The sequence below is a fragment of the Trichomycterus rosablanca genome, chromosome 9 (genome assembly GCF_030014385.1).
Source record: "Trichomycterus rosablanca isolate fTriRos1 chromosome 9, fTriRos1.hap1, whole genome shotgun sequence".
In the NCBI taxonomy this organism is placed as follows: domain Eukaryota; kingdom Metazoa; phylum Chordata; class Actinopteri; order Siluriformes; family Trichomycteridae; genus Trichomycterus; species Trichomycterus rosablanca.
The window spans coordinates 12,249,522-12,272,230 of NC_085996.1; the positions used below are offsets into that span (position 1 = coordinate 12,249,522).

Here is a 22,709-nt window from a genome sequence, read left to right on the forward strand (position 1 = left end):
AAATTGTGTGTATGTGTGTAGCACTGGTAGTATGCAGCTCTCTCTGTGCTCCCCCAGTAGGTGGGGCAGTTTCTCGGGGTCTGAGAGGGAGTTAAAGTTGGGCCTGATGGTGTTACATTTGGGGAGGAATTGTAGGTTTGAATGTAGTGGTATTTGGTGCATTGGGTGAGTGTCTCTACTGTATTGAGAGTGCAGTGCTGGCACAGTCAAGAGCGGGTGTGTCAGCCTGTCTCCACGGCCAGGTTGTGCACACTCAGTCTGTACCTCATCAAGGTGTTTCTGGATTTAGGACCAGGCACCATGTTCAGATAATCTGCTGCACTGTAGTGTCTGTTTAGGGCCAACTAACACTGCATTTCAGTCTGGACTTTAGTGTCATTTTCTTAATAACTCAATTACTACTGAGTGTTTGTGTCATTTGGTTCATTCTAATTGGGTTTGCAGATTTCTCCTGTTCCTGAGTCTTTACTGTGTTTGTGGTGTGTCGGTGTGCATTAGTAGTGTGTTGGTGCAGTGACTCTGGACCAAGGGACTGGTGGGATGAAGGGACTGGTGTCTTTGCTCAGCTTTCTTTCCCTTAGCTTTTTTATTCTCCATTGTTGTTCTGCTAGTTTTTTCTCTCCCTTCTCTGTGGTGTTTGCCTTTTCTTCTGACTGTCCTTCTTACTTTCTTCTTTTCTTTTGTCTTTCTTAGCAGCAAACATATTTTGAACTATTATAACCACTGTTTTCTAGTAAGCTTCTAATAAGTAAGTTCTTTCTATTTTTTTCTCTCTCTTGTGTTTTATTTTAGCAGCTTCCGAAAACAACAGAACACAAAGTCCTGCTTTTTTATTATTATTTAAATAAATAAATAAAAATTTTTGGTGTGTGTGGTTATTGTTAATGGAATACTTTTATATTATTGTTAATGGAATGCTAGATTTGTTTTGATTTCATTGGTTGATCCTGTGTTGTTTGCAGATTAACTCTGGAGCAGAAGGAGTTGTGTCGCAGCAGACTGAAGCTGCTCTGCTATCTGGATCGATTGGCTACGTACGAGGTTAGAACAGTCTACCAACATGTTCTATATATAAATTCAATGTTATCAAAGTGTTTTCAACTGCAGTGTCACATCCCCACACCTCTGATTTGTAAATCTGTTAGTGTTCCTGGGCTCTTTCAAAATTCAGACTATATACTGTACATACATTTACATGAATTCAGATGATATAATAGACTTTATTCAGAGTGAATTGCACAGTGGGTAGCATATTTGCCTCACAGCAAGAAGGTCAGAGGTTTGATTTCCAGGTGGAGCCGTCTGGATCCTTCTGTGTGCATGTTCTCCCCGTGTCTGCGTGGGTTTCCTCCAGGAGCTCCGGTTTCCAAAAAGTTGCAGTCAGGTTAATTGGAGACACTGAATTGCCCAATCGGTAAATGGGTGTGTGTGTGTGTGTGTGTGTGTGTGTCTGCCCTGCGATGGACTAGCTTTTCGAAAACACCATCCTTTTACTTTCCCTAATATTGTGTTGATGTGCCTGAACCAAGCACTACAAGCTTATACAATACCTGCCCAAAACTATGTGAACACCTAAACCTGAGTTTGCATGTTCTATATGTGTCTGTGTGGGTTTCCTCCGGGAGCTCCGGTTTCCTCCCACAGTCCATAGACATGCAGGTCAGGTGTGTATGTGTGCGATGGACTGGCGCACCGTCCAGAGTGTTACCGTGTGCCTTGCACCCCCCCCCGATTGGATAAGCGGTTAAGAAAGTGAGCGAGTGAATAGACTTTGTTCTGAGTAAATTGCACGGTGGGCATATTTGCCTCACAGCAAGAAGGTCCTAGGTTCGATTTCCAGGTGGAGCTGTATGGGTCCTTTCTGTGTGGAGTTTGCATGGTTTCCCCGTGTCTGTGTGGGTTTCCTCCAGGTGCTCCGGTTTCGTCCCACAGTCCAAAGACATGCAAGTGAGGTGAAATTTTTCATAACTGTGTTGGACATTAAAAAATGATAAATGAACTGATGATACTCGTGTAACCAGCAATTACCTGTCCTGTCATGAATGTAACCTAAGTGTGTGTATGTATATATATATATATACATATATATATATACAGGGGTTGGACAAAATAACTGAAACACCTGTCATTTTAGTGTGGGAGGTTTCATGGCACCTCAACTCTCCTGTTTCCACCAGAACTGTCCGTCGGGAGCTCCACAGGGTCAATATACACGGCCGGGCTGCTATAGCCAAACCTTTGGTCACTCGTGCCAATGCCAAACGTCGGTTTCAATGGTGCAAGGAGCGCAAATCTTGGGCTGTGGACAATGTGAAACATGTATTGTTCTCTGATGAGTCCACCTTTACTGTTTTCCCCACATCCGGGAGAGTTACGGTGTGGAGAAGCCCCAAAGAAGCGTACCACCCAGACTGTTGCATGCCCAGAGTGAAGCATGGGGGTGGATCAGTGATGGTTTGGGCTGCCATATCATGGCATTCCCTTGGCCCAATACTTGTGCTAGATGGGCGCGTCACTGCCAAGGACTACCGAACCATTCTGGAGGACCATGTGCATCCAATGGCGGTGCCGTGTATCAGGATGACAATGCACCAATACACACAGCAAGACTGGTGAAAGATTGGTTTGATGAACATGAAAGTGAAGTTGAACATCTCCCATGGCCTGCACAGTCACCAGATCTAAATATTATTGAGCCACTTTGGGGTGTTTTGGAGAAGCGAGTCAGGAAACGTTTTCCTCCACCAGCATCACGTAGTGACCTGGCCACTATCCTGCAAGAAGAATGGCTTAAAATCCCTCTGACCACTGTGCAGGACTTGTATATGTCATTTCCAAGACGAATTGACGCTGTATTGGCCGCAAAAGGAGGCCCTACACCATACTACTAAATTATTGTGGTCTAAAACCAGGTGTTTCAGTTATTTTATATGTTTAAATATATACATATAAGTATATATATTAGGGCTGTCAAACGATTAAAAATTTTAATCGCGATTAATCTCAGAATTTCATATAGTTAATCGCGCATAAAAAAATCTGTGTAAATGTTATAGAAAACAAGTATTTTTAAGTGAAATGTTACAATTAAAATGGTGAACACATTTTATGCTAAATGTACTTATGTAAAAAACTGCTGGGACAAGAGAAAACTGTAAGGGAGTTTTATTCACTAACATACTAGGCAGTAATACTATCCAGCAGAGACCCTTGACTTCGTATATATGTCAGATTGTAGGGTAAAATTTCTCCATCAGCAAACATTGTAGATCAGCGGTGCTTTAGGTGGGATAAGGCGTAGTTATTGTAACAGACTTTTCTGTGGTTGTATCGTGACAATGGTTTGATGGACGTTTCTACACGAAGTGAGTGTGTTTTGACCCTTTGGGGCTTCCATAGTGCATGGAATAGCATGCTTGGCTAACGCGATGACTCTAGCTGTCCGCTATTCGGTACCGTAACAGAAGAAGTTAATAAAGTGTTTTGCTCCCGACAATTTGTGAATATACCGTGTATTTCTTTATTAAGCGAGTGCATCACTACGACGCTCGGTTACATTATGTTAACAAACCGCAAATGAAACAAACGGTGGCAAATCCGACGTTTGGTTCTACCAGTCAGACGCGCGCGCCCCACACTTAGAGAAACGCTGTCTTAATGAGAGATGATGTGCACGGTCAAGTCTCAACATGAACTATGGATGACTCGCAGAGCCAAATAGAATTTGCGTTAACGGCACTATTTTTTTAAATCGCGTTAAATTGAGATCGCGTTAATGCGTCATTATCGCGTTAACTTCGACAGCCCTAATATATACAGTGTATCACAAAAGTGAGTACACCCCTCACATTTCTGCAGATATTTAAGTATATCTTTTCATGGGACAACACTGACAAAATGACACTTTGACACAATGAAAAGTAGTCTGTGTGCAGCTTATATAACAGTGTAAATTTACTCTTCCCTCAAAATAACTCAATATACAGCCATTAATGTCTAAACCACCGGCAACAAAAGTGAGTACACCCCTAAGAGACTACACCCCTAAATGTCCAAATTGAGCACTGCTTGTCATTTTCCCTCCAAAATGTCATGTGATTTGTTAGTGTTACTAGGTCTCAGGTGTGCATAGGGAGCAGGTGTGTTCAATTTAGTAGTACAGCTCTCACACTCTCTCATACTGGTCACTGAAAGTTCCAACATGGCACCTCATGGCAAAGAACTCTCTGAGGATCTTAAAAGACGAATTGTTGCGCTACATGAAGATGGCCAAGGCTACAAGAAGATTGCCAACACCCTGAAACTGAGCTGCAGCACAGTGGCCAAGATTATCCAGCGTTTTAAAAGAGCAGGGTCCACTCAGAACAGACCTCGCGTTGGTCGTCCAAAGAAGCTGAGTGCACGTGCTCAGCGTCACATCCAACTGCTGTCTTTGAAAGATAGGTGCAGGAGTGCTGTCAGCATTGCTGCAGAGATTGAAAAGGTGGGGGGTCAGCCTGTCAGTGCTCAGACCATACGCCGCACACTACATCAAATTGGTCTGCATGGCTGTCACCCCAGAAGGAAGCCTCTTCTGAAGTCTCTACACAAGAAAGCCTGCAAACAGTTTGCTGAAGACATGTCAACAAAGGACATGGATTACTGGAACCATGTCCTATGGTCTGATGAGACCAAGATTAATTTGTTTGGTTCAGATGGTCTCAAGCATGTGTGGCGGCAATCAGGTGAGGAGTACAAAGATAAGTGCGTCATGCCTACAGTCAAGCATGGTGGTGGGAATGCCATGGTCTGGGGCTGCATGAGTGCAGCAGGTGTTGGGGAGTTACATTTCATTGAGGGACACATGAACTCCAATATGTACTGTGAAATACTGAAGCAGAGCATGATCCCCTCCCTCCGGAAACTGGGTCGCAGGGCAGTGTTCCAGCATGATAATGACCCCAAACACACCTCTAAGACGACCACTGCTTTACTGAAGAGGCTGAGGGTAAAGGTGATGGACTGGCCAAGCATGTCTCCAGACCTAAACCCAAAAGAACATCTTTGGGGCATCCTCAAGCGGAAGGTGGAGGAGCGCAAAGTCTCGAATATCCGCCAGCTCCGTGATGTCGTCATGGAGGAGTGGAAAAGCATTCCAGTGGCAACCTGTGAAGCTCTGGTAAACTCCATGCCCAGGAAAGTTAAGGCAGTTCTGGGAAATAATGGTGGCCACACAAAATATTGACACTTCAGGAACTTTCACTAAGGGGTGTACTCACTTTTGTTGCCGGTGGTTTAGACATTAATGGCTGTATATTGAGTTATTTTGAGGGAAGAATAAATTTACACTGTTATATAAGCTGCACACAGACTACTTTTCATTGTGTCAAAGTGTCATTTTGTCAGTGTTGTCCCATGAAAAGATATACTTAAATATCTGCAGAAATGTGAGGGGTGTACTCACTTTTGTGATACACTGTATATATTCATTTGTGAGCCAGCATTTGACAACCCCCCTAGATTAGTGGCTGTCAATCATGCTCATGGTCAGGGATCCACATACTTTTGCTCATCTAATACACCTAACACAAATATTTAAAGTTCTTACTTAGAAAACTTCTAAGACATCTTCTCTCTTCTTTCACCTTTTTCATGTTCCTGCAGGAGATTTTGGGTGGCCCACATGCTGCTGAGCAGAGATACGACGCTGAATTTTTCAAGAAGTTCCGCAGTCAGAATATAGTGCTGTCAGCAAGAACCTATGCCAGGGTAAAACCTTTTCTTCCCTTCTTTTGTGTGTGTGTGTGTGGGTTTGTGTGTGGGGGTTCTGCATGGGTTCAACAGACTTTTTGAAAACACCATCCTTTTACTTTCCCTCATTATTGTGTTGATAAATGTGCCTGGATCAAACGGCATGCTACAAGCTTATACAATACATGTCCAAAACTATGTGAACACCTAAACGTGAGCTTGTTCAACACCGCATTCCAAAAAGGTTCCAATACATCCCAAAGGTGTTTTGCAATGTCGTGCCAGTTTGGTGTGTCACGTCTGTATGTAGACGCCCGACCGGCCCAATGCACCGCTTGGGGATTGGAACCCTGTTGCCTACGATGTGTAAATATCATTGACATCATAAGACTGCCATGACATTCACATTCCTTGTGGGTTTTTTTTTTTTACAGGAGAGTAACGTCCAGGCATTGGACATTCTATTCACCTACCATGGATCAGAGCTTCTCCAGCACCGACTCGCTATCCTGTGCGATTTCCCAGAAACCACCTCTCCCCACGAGTACGCCGCACTGCTGCCCGAAGCCTGGTAAAAATAACACATAGACTCGTATAAAGATCTCTAGAGCCCTAGATGAACTTTAGATTGTGTATGGTGTTCTGTGCTGAATTTATGTGCATTTAATTATGCTTTTAGTTAAAGGTCGACATTGACATTGAATTGCCTCCCGCCGTCGCTAGGGAAGCTAACCACGCCGTATTGTTTTCTTTTTATTAATTAGAGCAAAATATGGAATACTATCAGTGGTGTGAGCAAAATGAAAACAAGGATAAGTTACTTAAGCAATCACAAGACCCAGATTTATACTTGTGCACATAAGTGCAACTCATTAACAAAGCTGACATATTTTCTTCCAGTAAAAAGGTCTAATGTTTGGGGAAAAAATGGGCCTCCTCTATATATTTGGGAAGTAGAGTGTCAAATACTGCAAAATGTGCAGGTGAACTGAAGTCAACAGAAAGAATCTCAATGGGCATGGCGATGATGCCTTCATTTGACTTCACTAAGCTAAGGCTGATGAAAGCCTTGGTCTGGCCAGTAGCTACGTATGGATGTGAAGCCTGGACATTGAAAAAAAAGGAAGAAAGTAATTTAGCATTCAAGCTTTTGAGTAGGAAGATGATCACCACTGAGTAACTTTACAAGATGGTCAGAAAAGAAAATGATCTACATTAATGAACCACATTAAGACAAGCTATGTTATTCGGGGCATGTGATGAGATACCCACATAATACCCCCCTCTGTGTCCACAAAATTAGTTTGGCAAATAAAGTCCAAGAACACTGTAAAATGTTGCTGTAAAAAATCCACAACAGATGAAGCAATTATGTCCATAAAAGGAGCGTTTATGGCTCGGCCGTTTACATCAAGGATGTGTTGAAGTTCCAAAAACATCTCGTCAAAGTTCAGTTCATTCTAAAAGTGATTTATTGGTGGTTATGTTAGGGCTCTGGTTCTAGACAATCTCACTTTGTGCACTATACAAAAGGGCTTTCCCAATTTGTTACCAGAAAGTCCAGAAATTTTTGGCTAGACCTAATACACAAAATGTGTGTCCACATACTTTTGTTAGTGTGCTGCTGTTGTCCTTTGGGACGGTGCCAGTCTCTTTAGAGCTAAAATATCACAGCGCTGGCTTTGACACCCTCGAGCAGAGGTGGAAAGTAACGAGTTACATTTACTCGTGTTACTGTAATTGAGTAGTTTTTTTGTGTACTTGTACTTTTTAAAGTAGATTTTACAGCCTGTAATTTTACTTTTACTTAAGTATGTTTTGTATTAAAAATTGTAATTCGCTAAATTTTAAATAGAGATGTATGAGTACCGATACTAGTATCGGGTATTAGCCCGATACCGCGCTCATTAACTTGTACTCGTACTCGCAAACGAGGCTCCGATACTAAACATCCGATACCTTGTGCCTAGTGCACGTTGCTGCGTTAACGCAGGGATTTTCAACCTGTGGGGCGCGAGTACTTGTCTGGGGGGGGCACGAGTGCCTGACCGGGGGGCGTGGCATTACGAGATTTTTTTACTTCTAAAACTAAAGCAATTCATTTTTCACCCACGGGAGACATATTGAATTATTCTCACTGACCACGCTCACATGCACGTTTAATGTTATTTAGTTCCGTTTGACAAAAAAAAACCCTTCAAAATAGAGCTAACAGCGAAGATAACCGGTTACAAAAGCAGCGACCGCTGTTATAGGACGTGTGTGTGTCTTTAATACTCTGTTCACAGTGTCGATACAAGTGATTAAGGAGTCGACTCATTTTCAGCGCAGCGTAAGTTTCTTTTCTCAGTTATCTCTCCGTGTTTACTGTTATGATAAATGATGCGGTTGTAAATAAACACAAACTACTACAGAACATTCTGTGTGACTCGCTTACCTTATAAAGCTCAGGCTTAATTATACTGGTTATTACCACAGAGCGGGAGCCGACTCAGAGTCGTTTACGATTTACCGAGGTGAACCACGAATGGATGTGCTGATAGAATCGGCTCAGATGGGATCGGACTGTATTATCCTTTTAAAGTAAATATTTCAATCAGCAGAATCGCATCGCATGTATGATGTGCACAACGTTAATTACGTGCGTTTATTAATGAACGTTTACGTTAGCTTGTCAGAAGCTTTCTCAATGATGTCTGTTCCACTGCCCTATTTTACACTAAAAACTACTCTATTCCATAATGCTCCAGATAGCATCATTCTAAATAGGTATCGGTATCGGCGAGTGCAAAAATACATGTACTTGTACTCGTACTCGGTTGGGAAAAAATGGTATCGATGCATCCCTAATTTTAAATAACATCCGTTACTCAGTAAAAAAATGCTAAAACAAATCGTGTCTGGGAAACTGCTGCAGTGAATTCTGCGATGGGGAGTCGGCTCTTTTGGCTCGGTTTTTTTTAAAGAGCCGTATATATATATATAAAACGACTCCCAGAAGCGCGACTCGGTTCCTTTGTTTCATTTTAAAGGACCGTTCAATAGAATCGAATCATTCTACGACACATCACTAGTGGTTATACAGTTTGAAAAAGATTTATGGGACTAAAATTACACGTTACACATCCCTAAATGTTTTAAATGTTGTATCAACATGTTTTTTTTTTTATTATATTTTAATTAAAAACAACTATTGTGAGATTTATATCCAATTGTCCTGTTTGCATTACACAGACACGCCCTCCTGCTAAAAAAGTAACAAAGTAATGTTTACTCTGAGTACATTTTAAACGAGTTACTTTTTACTTTTTACTTGAGTAGATTTTTAGACTAGTAACTTTACTCGTACTTAAGTAAAAATTCATTAAAGTAATAGTACTTTTATTTGAGTACAATATTGTAGTACTCTTTCCACCTCTGCCCTCGAGTCACAGAAGTTTAAAGAGGTACACATAAAAGCACCTTCTAAATGTAGACGTGTCTACATACTTTTGTCCATATAGCGTATAATCTGGTGGTCTTGGGACTTTTTTGTTTTGAGGCTGAGTGATTGGAACAAAAACTTTCCTACCTTAATTGGAAGTGTCTGACTTAAATGGCCTGTAAAAATAGGGCTAGTGTGACTGCACTAAAAGTCCAGACGGGGCAAATTAATCAAGAACACTGAATGTTGGGGGAAAAATAAATCATCTACAACAGGTGAAGCAATTATGTCTATAAAAGGAGCATTTAGGGCTCGGCCGTTTACAACAAAGATCTTTCACCACTTTGTGAAAGACTTTGTGAGTGAATAGTCCAGTGGTTTAACGCACACTTGCATAGAATTTAAGGATTTGACCATCTACAGTCTATAACAGGGGTGTCAAAATCATTGTCACCGAGGGCCAGCATTATGGTGGCCGATTGTACCGTATCCTGCTGTGATTGCAGTATGCCTTTTAATTCTTGGGCAATTTGTTGTTTTTCTTGGAGGATAAATTCTGTGTTTGGTGTCAAAATGGCAAATTTATTCTGTATATTTATAATGTATATCTACATTTATATTGTACTCCTTTACCACAGACATGGCCTCATAACACGAGACGCACCAGTTTCTCTTCTTGAAGCACAAACTCGTATTCATTTTCACTTTCATTAAATTTCCTCCTTCTGCTTCAATTTTTTCTACTTGTATATTTTGGGATTATTTGTAAATATTTCTCAACATCACTTGTTGGAAAACCGCCTTAGTTAAACGCTAATGTGGAAACACCGCCATCTAGTGGTGGGATGCGGTCACTTTGCCTGTCACAAAATTGGCATGCGTTGTGGGAGATGCAGTTTGTGTACGATTTTACAGTGTATTTTAAGATAATCATACGTCTTTTAACCTTTAGTGGGCCACATAACATAACATGACGTGGCAGGCCGGATTTGGCCCTTGAGTTTGACATGTGGTCTATATCATTATAAAAAAAAATCACAGAATTCAGAGAAATTCTGGTCCACAAAAGACATGGTTGAAAATCAGTTCAGGGCTAAATCTCTTCGGAGGTGGATACAAAGTGGAAACTTACTGTGGTCTGATGAGATGTTTTTAGAAATAATGAACATGTTCTCCAGGGTGAAGATGAGAAAGAAAAATCCTGATTGCTTCCAATGCAAAGTTCCAAAACATGTGCCAATGCATGGGTGTATGCTAGTGCTATTTTAGTTAGTTAGTCAGTTAGTTGGTTGCATATCGCTAAAGTGTACCTACGCAATTTAACGCAACATGTGCTGCCATTTAGATGCCATCTTTTTCAGGAACATCTTAGTTTATCTCAGCAAGACAATGGGTCTGTCCAAAAACCTAGTGAGCTGCCTATTTATATTGGAAAAAACTCCGCTCTGCATTGATCCACCATATTTGAAATCTTTGGCACAAACAATGTGCCACACAGAATGCTGGGATTGCCTTCACCTCTAAGGAAGCATCAGATGCTGTCTCATTATTCAGTCAGTTTATCACTTTGAAATAGGGCACCTTAGTAGGCAGCATTTTAAGGCATCTAAGAATTCAGACAGGCTTCTTCTCTGTAGCGTGTAGGATGACGTAAAATGCGTCTATGTAGAGAGCCTACTAGGTTTTCGGACAGACCCAATGTCAAGCCATGTTCTGCATGTAAAACATTAGAGTTACATTGTAGTGAGAGAGTGCAGGTGCTAGACTGGCCTGTCTGCAGTCCAGACATGTCTTTTAAGCATGTGGAGGATTATAAAGCTTAACATAATGGACAGCTGAGACCTTGGACTGTGGGGCAGCTGAAGTGTTTAATTAAACACCTTTTTTGGAAGTGGATGGGAAATAAATTGACTAATGAATGAACATCTGATGGTTAATGGAAACTGAAGATTGACTGATGGATGGTAGATGGACTGTAAATAAATTATGGACTGAATGCTAGTAGATGGATTGACGGATGGTAAATGAACTGATGGATGATTGATAATAGATGACTGTAGATTGATGGACTGATGGATTCTAGATGTAATGATTGATGGTAGCCAGACTAATGATTGGTAGGTAGACTGGACCGCTGGATAGCAGGCAGACCAACAGAGGACTAACTTTATGATGCAATGATGAATAAAAGATGCACTTTATGTATCCGTGACAACAGCATCCTTGCCCTGAATCACTGGGCTGTATTGCAGTAGGGTTATTTACACACACCTATTTACATGTCATGGCTGAGAACCAAACCCCTGAGAAAAGAATGACACTTTTTCTCATCCACCTCGCATTGTGAGGCGTGAGATGTTTAGTATTCCTCGTGTTAGTGTGCTGCTGCTGTCCTGTCAGGCCATTGGCAGTCCTTTGGGACGGTGCCAGTCTCTTTGGCGCTAAAATACAACAGCGCCGGCTTTGACACCCTGCAGTCGCAGAATTTAAAAGAGGCGCACATAAAAGCACCTTCTAAATTTACACTCCGTGTCAAAGCAGGCGTAGCAATTCCACACAGGTTCCTACCCCTCCGTACCGCATTTGCTGCCGCTTTCTTTTGAAATACGTCCGCGGAAGACGTGGGTAACTGCCGGAGGTGAAGATTTAAGAGACAGCGTGCACGGGTATTTGAGGTGCTATTTGAGAGAGGAAACAAAGAGTGTGCACATCTGTCTTTTCTTCCACCGTCTCAGTAATGAGGGTCTGGAAAGATTAAGTGCACCGGGCACGTCGAGTTGCTCTCTTCTCTCTTTCTCTCTCGCTCTCTCTGGCTTTCTCGTCGGAGGTCGTCAGCCTCCGTACATCCATCACGGCTCAACAGCTGGAGCCCGCTTTCCCATTTCTCCGGGTCCGAGAAGGCTTAACTGCATTGTAATATGTCTCGCAGACAAAACCGCAGGCTTCTTGCCATCTGCCGTTGAGAAAAGTGCTTTTTAACTTGTGATTTTGGAAGAGATACAGGACAGGACTCGGGTGGTCATTTAGTCTTGATTTAGCATGAGCAGTCACAGCTTGACTTATGCCCTTAGTATAGTCTTAGTTAATGGTTTAAATACTACACCTACCATTAATGCACTGCATTGTTTGACATTAAGTGACAAATGAATTGTGAGTAATGGGTAGATAGACTGTTAGGTAGACAGACCAATGGGTGACAAATATGAATAGTGGGGTGGACTGATGGACAGTTTGATGAATAGAAAGGAAGATGGTGGCTAGATGGATGAATAGACAGACAGGGTGGTGGCTGGGTGGATGCCTGTGTGGCTTTTTGCTATTTTTTTGTCATTTATTATTATTATTATTATTATTATTAATTTATTATAATTAAATGTATCATTTATTATTAGATTTATTATTATTATCATTATTATTAAATTATACTTTATTATAATTAAATGTATCCTTTATTGCTATATTTATTTATTTATTTATTATTATTATTATTATTATGAATATTAATAATAATTTATTATAATTAAATGTATCATTTATTATTATATTTATTATTATTGTTATTAATAATAATGTTATTATTATTATTAATAATTTACACTTTATTATAATTAAATGTATCTATTATTATTATTATTATTAATGTTGTTATTATTATTTTTAGTAATAATTTATTATAATTAAATGTATTGTTTATTATTAAATGTATTATTATTTTTATTATTATTATTTATTTATTATAATTAAATGTATCATTTATTATTGAATGTATTTATTATTATTAATATTATTAATAATAATAATAATTTATTATAATTAAATGTAACATTTGTTATTATATTTATTATTATTATTATTATTAATATTTTTTATTTCAATGTATCAATTATTATTATATTTATTATATATATATATATATATATATATATTTCTGTTGTTATTTGCTATTATTATTATTGTTATTATTATTATTATTATTATTTATAAATAATAATCTATTATAATGTAATTGCTCATTTTAAATTACATTTATTAATTTATTTATTTTTATTTATTTATTTATTTATTTATTCATGTATTTTTATTTATTTATTTATTTTTGGAGACGGGCGCTAGGCTTTTTTACAATAATACTTTTTTGTCTATGTATAATATCCATTAATAATGTTCTTCTGTGCTACCACTGCCAGCAGCATCATCGCAACACTAACTTTTCAAGGCATTTCCTGTAGGACTGGAGCATAAGCCATGTTCTAGTTACTATACAATCCATCACAGTCTTTTTCTTTTCACCATGACCATGTTTTCAGGGCAAATAAAGGTTATAGATATTTATTTTGTTGATGAAAGAGCCTATACGTGTCAGTTATTTAAGGACCTGGCTCCCTCCATACGTTCTAAATAAATGCATCAAACCTGTGACACTTATGGCCCTCCAGCAGCCTTGGAAGACTGGGCTTTCTTTAGATTGATTAGGTGAGGAATTTCAGTATCGTCATACAGGCATAACCTTGCTATGCAGTGTAAGAAAGTAAACGAGAAGTGCAGTGGAAAGTTTGAGCTTATTAGTAAGCCATTTCCAGTGTAATATGCAATTTACCGTGAAATTCTAAATTTAAAGTGTGTGTTTAGCATTTTTATGCTTTTCATTCGCATAGCCATCAAGTGGCTCACGTTTGCTGGTTAATTTGATCTATGAGGCGGTTCTAGCAATCCTACAGCAATTCAGTTAGCAATCGGTTAGTCAAAATGTCCAAGGTGTAAAGCAGCTAAAAACACGAGTTTGGAAAACTCTGAACTAATTCTGTGGACAAAGAGGGGGGCGTGTCAAAACACGGATGAGTATTTTTGTATTTGAGACTGCCTTGCACCATCGCTGGATGTTCTAGGTTTACATTCAACTATTAAGATAGCTGTGCTGTGTATTGTAGCTTCTATTTATTCTATTATTTAATTTATGAGAGTTATTTAATGACTGTAGTGAAATGAGGCTCCTGTCTTTAAAAATCAGTGAAATCTGTGATTTTAAAAAACGAGGTCCATGAAATTGAACAGGTGACAAGTGACACTTCTCAGTCTGGAGTGTAGGTCTACATCAGTTCTAGTACTAGTATAGGGGAAGCTTAATGCATTTGGGTAATTGGATACGACTAGATTAGGAGGTGAAATTGAGGGAAAATGCAAAAAAAAAGTGTTTCTTCGTGGGTGAAGTCAGGGCTTTGGTGTTCTCTCACACTAGACATATTAAATCATGTCTGTAAAAAACTCACCTTGTGCACAGTACAAAAGGACGTCTCCAGACTGTTCTCAGACAGGCAGAAAGCCACACACTGTTTTTCAGTTTTTTTTCATTAATTATGTATAACAGTATTTAACAGAGGTGGCTGAAACACCAAACACCAAAATGGGTGTCCACATACTTGTGTTAGTGAGCTTCTGTTGTTCTGTCAGGCCATTGGCAGTCCTTTGGGATGGTGCCAGTCTCTTTGGCGCTAAAATAGAATGACACCCCCCTTGAGTCACAGAATTTAAAAGAGGTACACATAAAAGCACCTTCTAAATTTAGGCATTTCTATTTACTGTTCTTCATACAGCGTATAATCTGGATGTCTTGGGATTTTGCAACTGTTCTTTTTTGTTACTGAACGATTGGAACATAAACGTTCCTACCTTAATTGGAAGTACTTGGAACAGTAGTGTCATGTGAAGGAAAACAAAAAGCAAAGTGTTTAATCTATGCTTTAAATTCTAAGCATCTGGAACACAGGTGACTTTCACAGTCGGACTTCCGGTCCCGGATCTTAGATATTTATTTTGGATTGGGTTTTTTGTTGTTACGATGCCTCCAAAAGTCAGTAAAACACCGGGACCCTCACAGAACCTCCTCAGGCCTGTAGTCCAAGCTGCGTCCTCACCTGGTCCTGATGCCACGGCCCTTGCAGAAGTGAGCGCTGCTTCGGCATTGACCCTAGACGTCGCGGCACTGAAGTCTGAGTTCACGTCGTGAAGGGCCCCCCTTGCCGTGGGCCCCAGTGCACCTGCCCCCCTTGCCCCCTTGGTAGTTACGCACCTGACTTTACTGTTGGCACTATGTGTTCAGGTAGATAGCATTCTCCTGGCATCTGTCAAAATAAAAGTGAAGTCTGATTAGTCACTTAGTACACCCTTCTTAACTTTGCGTCATCTACTATGTCTTGGCTGAGCTGTTGTTGCTCCTAGACACCTCAGCTGACACAGTTTCATATTGAAAGTGGTCAAAATTTTCAGTACATGCCATCCTACTGCCAATGTTTGTCTAAAGATCCTTTTATGCAGATCAGCTTAGAACTAGGTCTTTGTGCTTACTGGGTGTAGCTGAAATAGGCAGAGGAAGGGTGGTCATTCCATATAAATGCCCATGCTTTTAAAATGTGATGTCCAGCCAGCTCATGGTCAAGTATCCGTGTACTTTTACTTGAATGAATATGCTATCCAACACTGGAAAACAAGGTAGCAGTGAGGCATAAAAACAAGCTTTAATACGTGATAGAATAAAATAAGTGTTTTGATCCAGTAGATCTAAAAAATGGAAAACCAGTAGAGAGTAGCATATGGCATCATCCTTTCCCTCCCTTATTTTTCTTTCTTTGTTAAAGCGTCAGGCAGAAATCGTTTGTTCTGCTCGGTGAAGTTTAGTTCCTCTCGTTCTGGGTCTTTCGTTCCATGAAATGACAAAGCAGAGGCACTTCTTGTACAATCACACTTGAGGTTGTTTTAGAGCTACAATCATGATCAATATAGTAAATTGCCGCTCTCTGGTTTCTGAAAAATAGGGCTTCAGCCTGTTTGGCTTTAAATTGACACTTAATAATGTACTGTTCAACAAAATGACAAAATTAGGTACAAAGATTTCTGAAGTTGTTCTTGTTTTTATATCAGCTCTCTTGCTTGTTCTTTCATTCAGGGTGGATTTTTTTATTAGTATTTTTTTATATTGATGTCAGTCGTGTCAAGGGTCGTATCACGTCATTATTGCAGCTTATTAGTGATGCCATCATGCCATGTCAGTTATAATGGATCTAATGCACAGCATGCAAAACAATATAGGAGTAGTTCAGTGGCTCACTAAATACACTGATCATCCACATACCATATAGGAGCACTTTGTAGTTCTACAATTACTGACTGTAGTCCATATGTTTCTCTGCATGCTTTGTTAGCCCCCTTTCATGATGTTCTTCAATGGTCAGGACCCCCACAGGACCACCACAGAGCAGGTATTATTTAGGTGGTGGATCATTCTCAGCACTGCAGTGACACTGACATGGTGGTGGTGTGTTAGTGTGTGTCATGCTGCTACGAGTGGATCAGACACAGCAATGCTGATGGAGTTTTTAAACACCTCACTGTCACTGCTGGACTGAGAATAGTCCACCAACCAAAACTATCCAGCCAACAGAGCCCCGTGGGCAGCGCCATCTGACCACTGATGAAGGTCTAGAAAATGACCAACTCAAACAGCAGCAATAGATGAGCGATCGTGTCTGACTTTACATCTACAAGGTGGACCAACTAGGTAGGAGTGTCTAATAGAGTGGACAGTGAGTGGACACGGTATTTAAAAACTCCAGCAGCATTGCTGTGTCTGATCCACTCATACCAGCACAACACACACTAACACACCACCACCATGTCAGTGTCACTGCAGTGCTGAGAATGATCCACCACCTAAATAATACCTGATCTGTAGTGGTCCTGTGAGAGTCCTGACCATTGAAGAGCAGCATGAAAGGGGGGTAACAAAGCATGCAGAGAAACAGATGGACTACAGTCAATAATTATAGAACTACAAAGTGCTTCTATATGGTAAGTGGAGCTGATAAAATGGACAGTGAGTGTAGAAACAAGGCGGTGGTTTTAATTTTATGACTGACTGGTGTATAAACGACTCTTTATGGCTGGCCAATTAAAGATCTGGTGAAAACATTCACTTAAAGATGACCAGACTTTAACAATTATTCTGGCAGTGTTACAATTATAAATGTTATAAAAACTGGTCAATAAGTCTTTGCGCCCTTCCAAACACCGAGCCACATTTCGGTTAAATTAGAATTCAGCTTTATTGAACTTTGTTGCAAAACTCATTCTAGCGTTTCTGACAGGAGTTTGTAACTGGTATCTGTGTTCTGAAAATGAATTTAGAAAAATCCATAATCATCTCGATATGTAGATCATCTCGAGATTGGCGCCAAAGGCAAAAACACAGTCTGATACCAGGTCTGAATCCCATCAGAAATTGTACGGCGTGAGCTGCGAGTATTTGAAACGTCTTTTTGTTTCCAATAATTGCATCACCAACCGCTCGTGACATTTCTGACATGTTTGTAGAGCTTTATTTTTTAAACATCTGTCCACGTTGTCACAAGTAGCTGAATTATTGAGAGGTTTAGGCAGGCCATGTATGATTGGTATGACTGGTATTGGCAGACTGGTATGTTCATCCATGTTTAATCGAGACTTTTTGTTTCTGCAGTAAAGATGAGCGCTCAAATCTGGTGTTCATTCCATGGGACGAGCAGAGGCACAGGGACCTGGACTGGTGTGAGGATCCACAGTGCAGGTGAGGGTCGGCAGTGCTTGGTTTTGTTGAACCAGTAGTTCAAGTCAAGATAGAATGCACTTTGTAAGGGACTTGTGTGTCATAAATGACCTAAAGTATATGAATGCCCCTTGTGGTTCAGAGTTTAGGCATTTTATCCACACCCATTGCTTAAAAATCTAAACGAATTTAAATATATATATATACACACACACCGATAAGCCATAACATTAAAACCACCTCCTTGTTTCTGCACTCACTGTGTAGTTCTACAATTACTGACTGTAGTCCATCTGTTTCTCTACGTACTTTGTTAGCCCCCTTTCATGCTGTTCTTCGATGGTCAGGCCACTCCCAGGACCACCACAGAGTAGGTATTATTTAGGTGGTGGATCATTTCCAGTGCTGCAGTGACACTGACATGGTGGTGGTGTGTTAGTGTGTGTTGTGCTGGTACGAGTGGATCAGACACAGCAGCGCTGCTGGAGTTTTTAAATACCTCACTGTCACTGCTGGACTGAGAATAGTCCACCAACCAAAACATCCAGCCAACAGTTCCCCGTGGGCAGCGTCCTGTGACCACTGATGAAGGTCTAGAAGATGACCAACTCAAACAGCAGCAATAGATGAGCGATCGTCTCTGACTTTACATCTACAAGGTGGACCAACTAGGTAGGAGTGTCTAATAGAGTGGACAGTGAGTGGACATGGTATTTAAAAACTCCAGCAGCATTGCTGTGTCTGATCCACTCATACCAGCACAACACACACTAACACACCAACACCATGTCAGTGTCACTGCAGTGCTGAGAATGATCCACCACCTAAATAATACCTGCTCTGTGGTGGTCCTGTGGGGGTCCTGACCATTGAAGAACAGGGTGAAAGCAGACTAAAAAGGTATGTAGAGAAACAGATGGACTACAGTCAGTAATTGTAGAACTACAAAGTGCTTCTGTATGTTAAGTGGAGCTGATAAAATTGACAGTGTAGAAACAAGGAGGTGAATAAAATCTGCTACTAAAGTTGTACTCCAGGCCTGGCGGCACGTGTCTCGGTGGGTAGCACTGTCGCCTCACAGCAAGAAAGTCCTGGGTTCGATTCCCTGGTCGAGCAGTCCGGGTCCTTTCTGTGTAGGGTTTGTATGGTCTCCCTGTGTTTGTGTGGGTTTCCTACTGAAGATCCGGTTTCCTCCCACAGTCCAAAGACATGCAAGTGCGGTGAATTGGAGATACAAAATTGTCCATGACTGTGTTTGACATGAACTGATGAATCTTGTGTAACCAGTAACTACCTGTTCTGTCATGAATGTAACCAAATTGTGTAAAACATGACATTAAAATCCTAATAAATAAATTGAATAAATAAATTCTTACTGACATTCTCCAAAATCATGTGGAAAGCTTTTCTTATAAAGTGGATCTGCTGTAACCAAAAAAGATTGGGTTGGGGTGGGGGGTCCGCTACAGATTGATGTCTATGGTTTTGAAAAACATGACACAATTGATTCTGGAATGGCTAAATCATGCTATGCATCATCAGGGGCTAGTCCAGAGGGAATTGGAGAAAGCGGGCCCATCTGTGCAACCAGCCTTCGCACAGCGATGACGGCATAGTGGCGTGACATGAAATCATGATCAAATTAAGCTTTTGGAATGACTTTATTAAAGTCCTGACCTCAACCCGTCAAGAATATGTGGACTGTACTGAATAAATAATAAGTGCATGCCAAAAAAACCTTTACCTATTATGTGAAGTTAAGTAGCCAAAGATCCAACTAGAAGTGTGTTTATGGCATATTATGGTAAAAAACAAGAAGTAACATACACACATGTAAGTACAAGACGTGCTTTTGTAATATCAGTCTAATTTACATTTACATTTTCAGCATTTAGCAGACGCCTTTATCCAAAGCGACTTACATTACAGTTATAGTATACAGTCTGAGCAACTGAGGGTTAAGGGCCTTGCTCAAGGGCCCAACAGCAGCAACCTGGCAGTGGTGGGGCTTGAACCAGCAACCTTTGGATTACTAGTCCTGTGCCTTAACCACTAGGCTACGGCTTACCCGTAATTTATACACATACAGATGTACAGCTGTCAGAGCGTAGGGTTCGCCATTGTACAGCGCCCCTAGAGCTAAGATTCGAACCCTCAACCTTTTGATTGATAGCCCAAAGCTCTACCCACTAGGCTACCTCTGTTCCTTCAGTCGTGTAAAATGAAATGACTACATGACTTCCACGGCCCTTACAAGTGTATGTAAACTTTTGACCTCAATTGTATGAAGTGATAATGATATATATTAATATAATGTATGTTCTTATCGTACAGGAAAGCATTGGAGCCCTGCATGGTGGATGATCCTCACTTTCTCTATGAGGAACAACCGAAGCTGGAGCGATTTTGTACCCTCAAACCCTCCATTCCACTCCTCACTGACTGGTACCTAACCAGATCTCAACAAATCGAGCAAAACTCACGCCAGGTACATACATACATACACTGATCAGCCATAACATTAAAACCACCTCCTTGTTTCTACACACACATAGAAGCACTTTGTAGTTCTACAATTACTGACTGTAGTCCATCTATTTCTCTACATACTTTTTTAGTCTGCTTTCACACTGTTCTTTAATGGTCAGGACCCCCACAGGACCACTACAGAGCAGGTATTATTTAGGTGGTGGGTCATTCTCAGCACTGCAGTGACACTGACATGGTGGTGGTGTGTTAGTGTGTGTTGTGCTGGTATGAGTGGATCAGACACAGCAGCAGTTTTTAAATACCGTGTCCACTCACTGTCCACTCTATTAGACACTCCTACCTAGTTGGTCCACCTTGTAGATGTAAAGTCAGAGACGATCGCTCATCTATTGCTGCTGTTTGAGTTGGTCATCTTCTAGACCTTCATCAGTGGTCACAAGACGCTGCACACGGGGCACTGTTGGCTGGATGTTTTTGGTTGGTGGACTATTCTCAGTCCAGCAGTGACAGTGAGGTGTTTAAAAACTCCAGCAGCGCTGCTGTGTCTGATCCACTCATACCAGCACAACACACACTAACACACCACCACCATGTCAGTTTCACTGCAGTGCTGAGAATGATCCACCACCTAAATAATACCTGCTCTCTGGTGGTCCTGGGAGAGTCCTGACCATTGAAGAACAGCATGAAAGGGGGCTAACAAAGCATGCAGAAAAACAGATGGACTACAGTCAGTAAGTGTAGAACTACAAAGTGCTCCTACAGTGTATCACAAAAGTGAGTACACCCCTCACATTTCTGCAAATATTTTATTATATCTTTTCATGGGACAACACTATAGCAATAAAACTTGGATATAACTTAGAGTAGTCAGTGTACAACTTGTATAGCAGTGTAGATTTACTGTCTTCTGAAAATAACTCAACACACAGCCATTAATGTCTAAATAGCTGCAACATAAGTGAGTACACCCCACAGTGAACATGTCCAAATTGTGCCCAAAGTGTCAATATTTTGTGTGACCACCATTATTATCCAGCACTGCCTTAACCCTCCTGGGCATGGAATTCACCAGAGCTGCACAGGTTGCTACTGGAATCCTCTTCCACTCCTCCATGATGACATCACGGAGCTGGTGGATGTTAGACACCTTGAACTCCTCCACCTTCCACTTGAGGATGCGCCACAGGTGCTCAATTGGGTTTAGTCCATCACCTTTACCTTCAGCTTCCTCAGCAAGGCAGTTGTCATCTTGGAGGTTGTGTTTGGGGTCGTTATCCTGTTGGAAAACTGCCATGAGGCCCAGTTTTCAAAGGGAGGGGATCATGCTCTGTTTCAGAATGTCACAGTACATGTTGGAATTCATGTTTCCCTCAATGAACTGCAGCTCCCCAGTGCCAGCAACACTCATGCAGCCCAAGACCATGATGCTACCACCACCATGCTTGACTGTAGGCAAGATACAGTTGTCTTGGTACTTCTCACCAGGGTGCCGCCACACATGCTGGACACCATCTGAGCCAAACAAGTTTATCTTGGTCTCGTCAGACCACAGGGCATTCCAGTAATCCATGTTCTTGGACTGCTTGTCTTCAGCAAACTGTTTGCGGGCTTTCTTGTGCGTCAGCTTCCTTCTGGGATGACGACCATGCAGACCGAGTTGCTGCAGTATGTTGCGTATGGTCTGAGCACTGACAGGCTGACCTCCCACATCTTTAACCTCTGCAGCAATGCTGGCAGCACTCATGTGTCTATTTTTTAAAGCCAACCTCTGGATATGACGCCGAACACGTGGACTCAACTTCTTTGGTCGACCCTGGCGAAGCCTGTTCCGAGTGGAACCTGTCCTGGAAAACCGCTGTATGACCTTGGCCACCATGCTGTAGCTCAGTTTCAGGGTGTTAGCAATCTTCTTATAGCCCAGGCCATCTTTGTGGAGAGCAACAATTCTATTTCTCACATCCTCAGAGAGTTCTTTGCCATGAGGTGCCATGTTGAATATCCAGTGGCCAGTATGAGAGAATTGTACCCAAAACACCAAATTTAACAGCCCTGCTCCCCATTTATACCTGGGACCTTGACACATGACACCAGGGTGGGACAACGACACATTTGGGCACAATTTGGACATGTTCACTGTGGGGTGTACTCACTTATGTTGCCAGCTATTTAGACATTAATGGCTGTGTGTTGAGTTATTTTCAGAAGACAGTAAATTTACACTGCTATACAAGCTGTACACTGACTACTCTAAGTTATATCCAAGTTTCATGTCTATAGTGTTGTCCCATGAAAAGATATAATGAAATATTTGCAGAAATGTGAGGGGTGTACTCTCTTTTGTGATACACTGTATATGGTAAGTGGAGCTGATAAAATGGACAGTGAGTGTAGAAACAAGGAGGTGGTTTTAATGTTATGGCTGTATAATTAAATAGACTAAAAGAGGGGAGTGCTGGTCCGTACAATGCGATTGTCCAAAACAGCTTT

At 41.0% G+C, this 22,709-nt stretch overlaps 1 protein-coding gene across 1 annotated transcript in view; it reads left to right on the plus strand.

Annotated features, from left to right (window-relative positions):
- nbas (NBAS subunit of NRZ tethering complex) overlaps positions 1 to 22,709 on the plus strand; it is a 248,075-nt gene that overhangs the window by 51,831 nt on the left and 173,535 nt on the right. Inside the window, exons 19-23 of the mRNA XM_063001902.1 lie at positions 963 to 1,041; positions 5,644 to 5,748; positions 6,165 to 6,301; positions 17,664 to 17,750; positions 20,064 to 20,217. Coding sequence (XP_062857972.1) covers positions 963 to 1,041; positions 5,644 to 5,748; positions 6,165 to 6,301; positions 17,664 to 17,750; positions 20,064 to 20,217 — 562 coding nt within the window. The remainder of the gene's footprint in view (positions 1 to 962; positions 1,042 to 5,643; positions 5,749 to 6,164; positions 6,302 to 17,663; positions 17,751 to 20,063; positions 20,218 to 22,709) is intronic.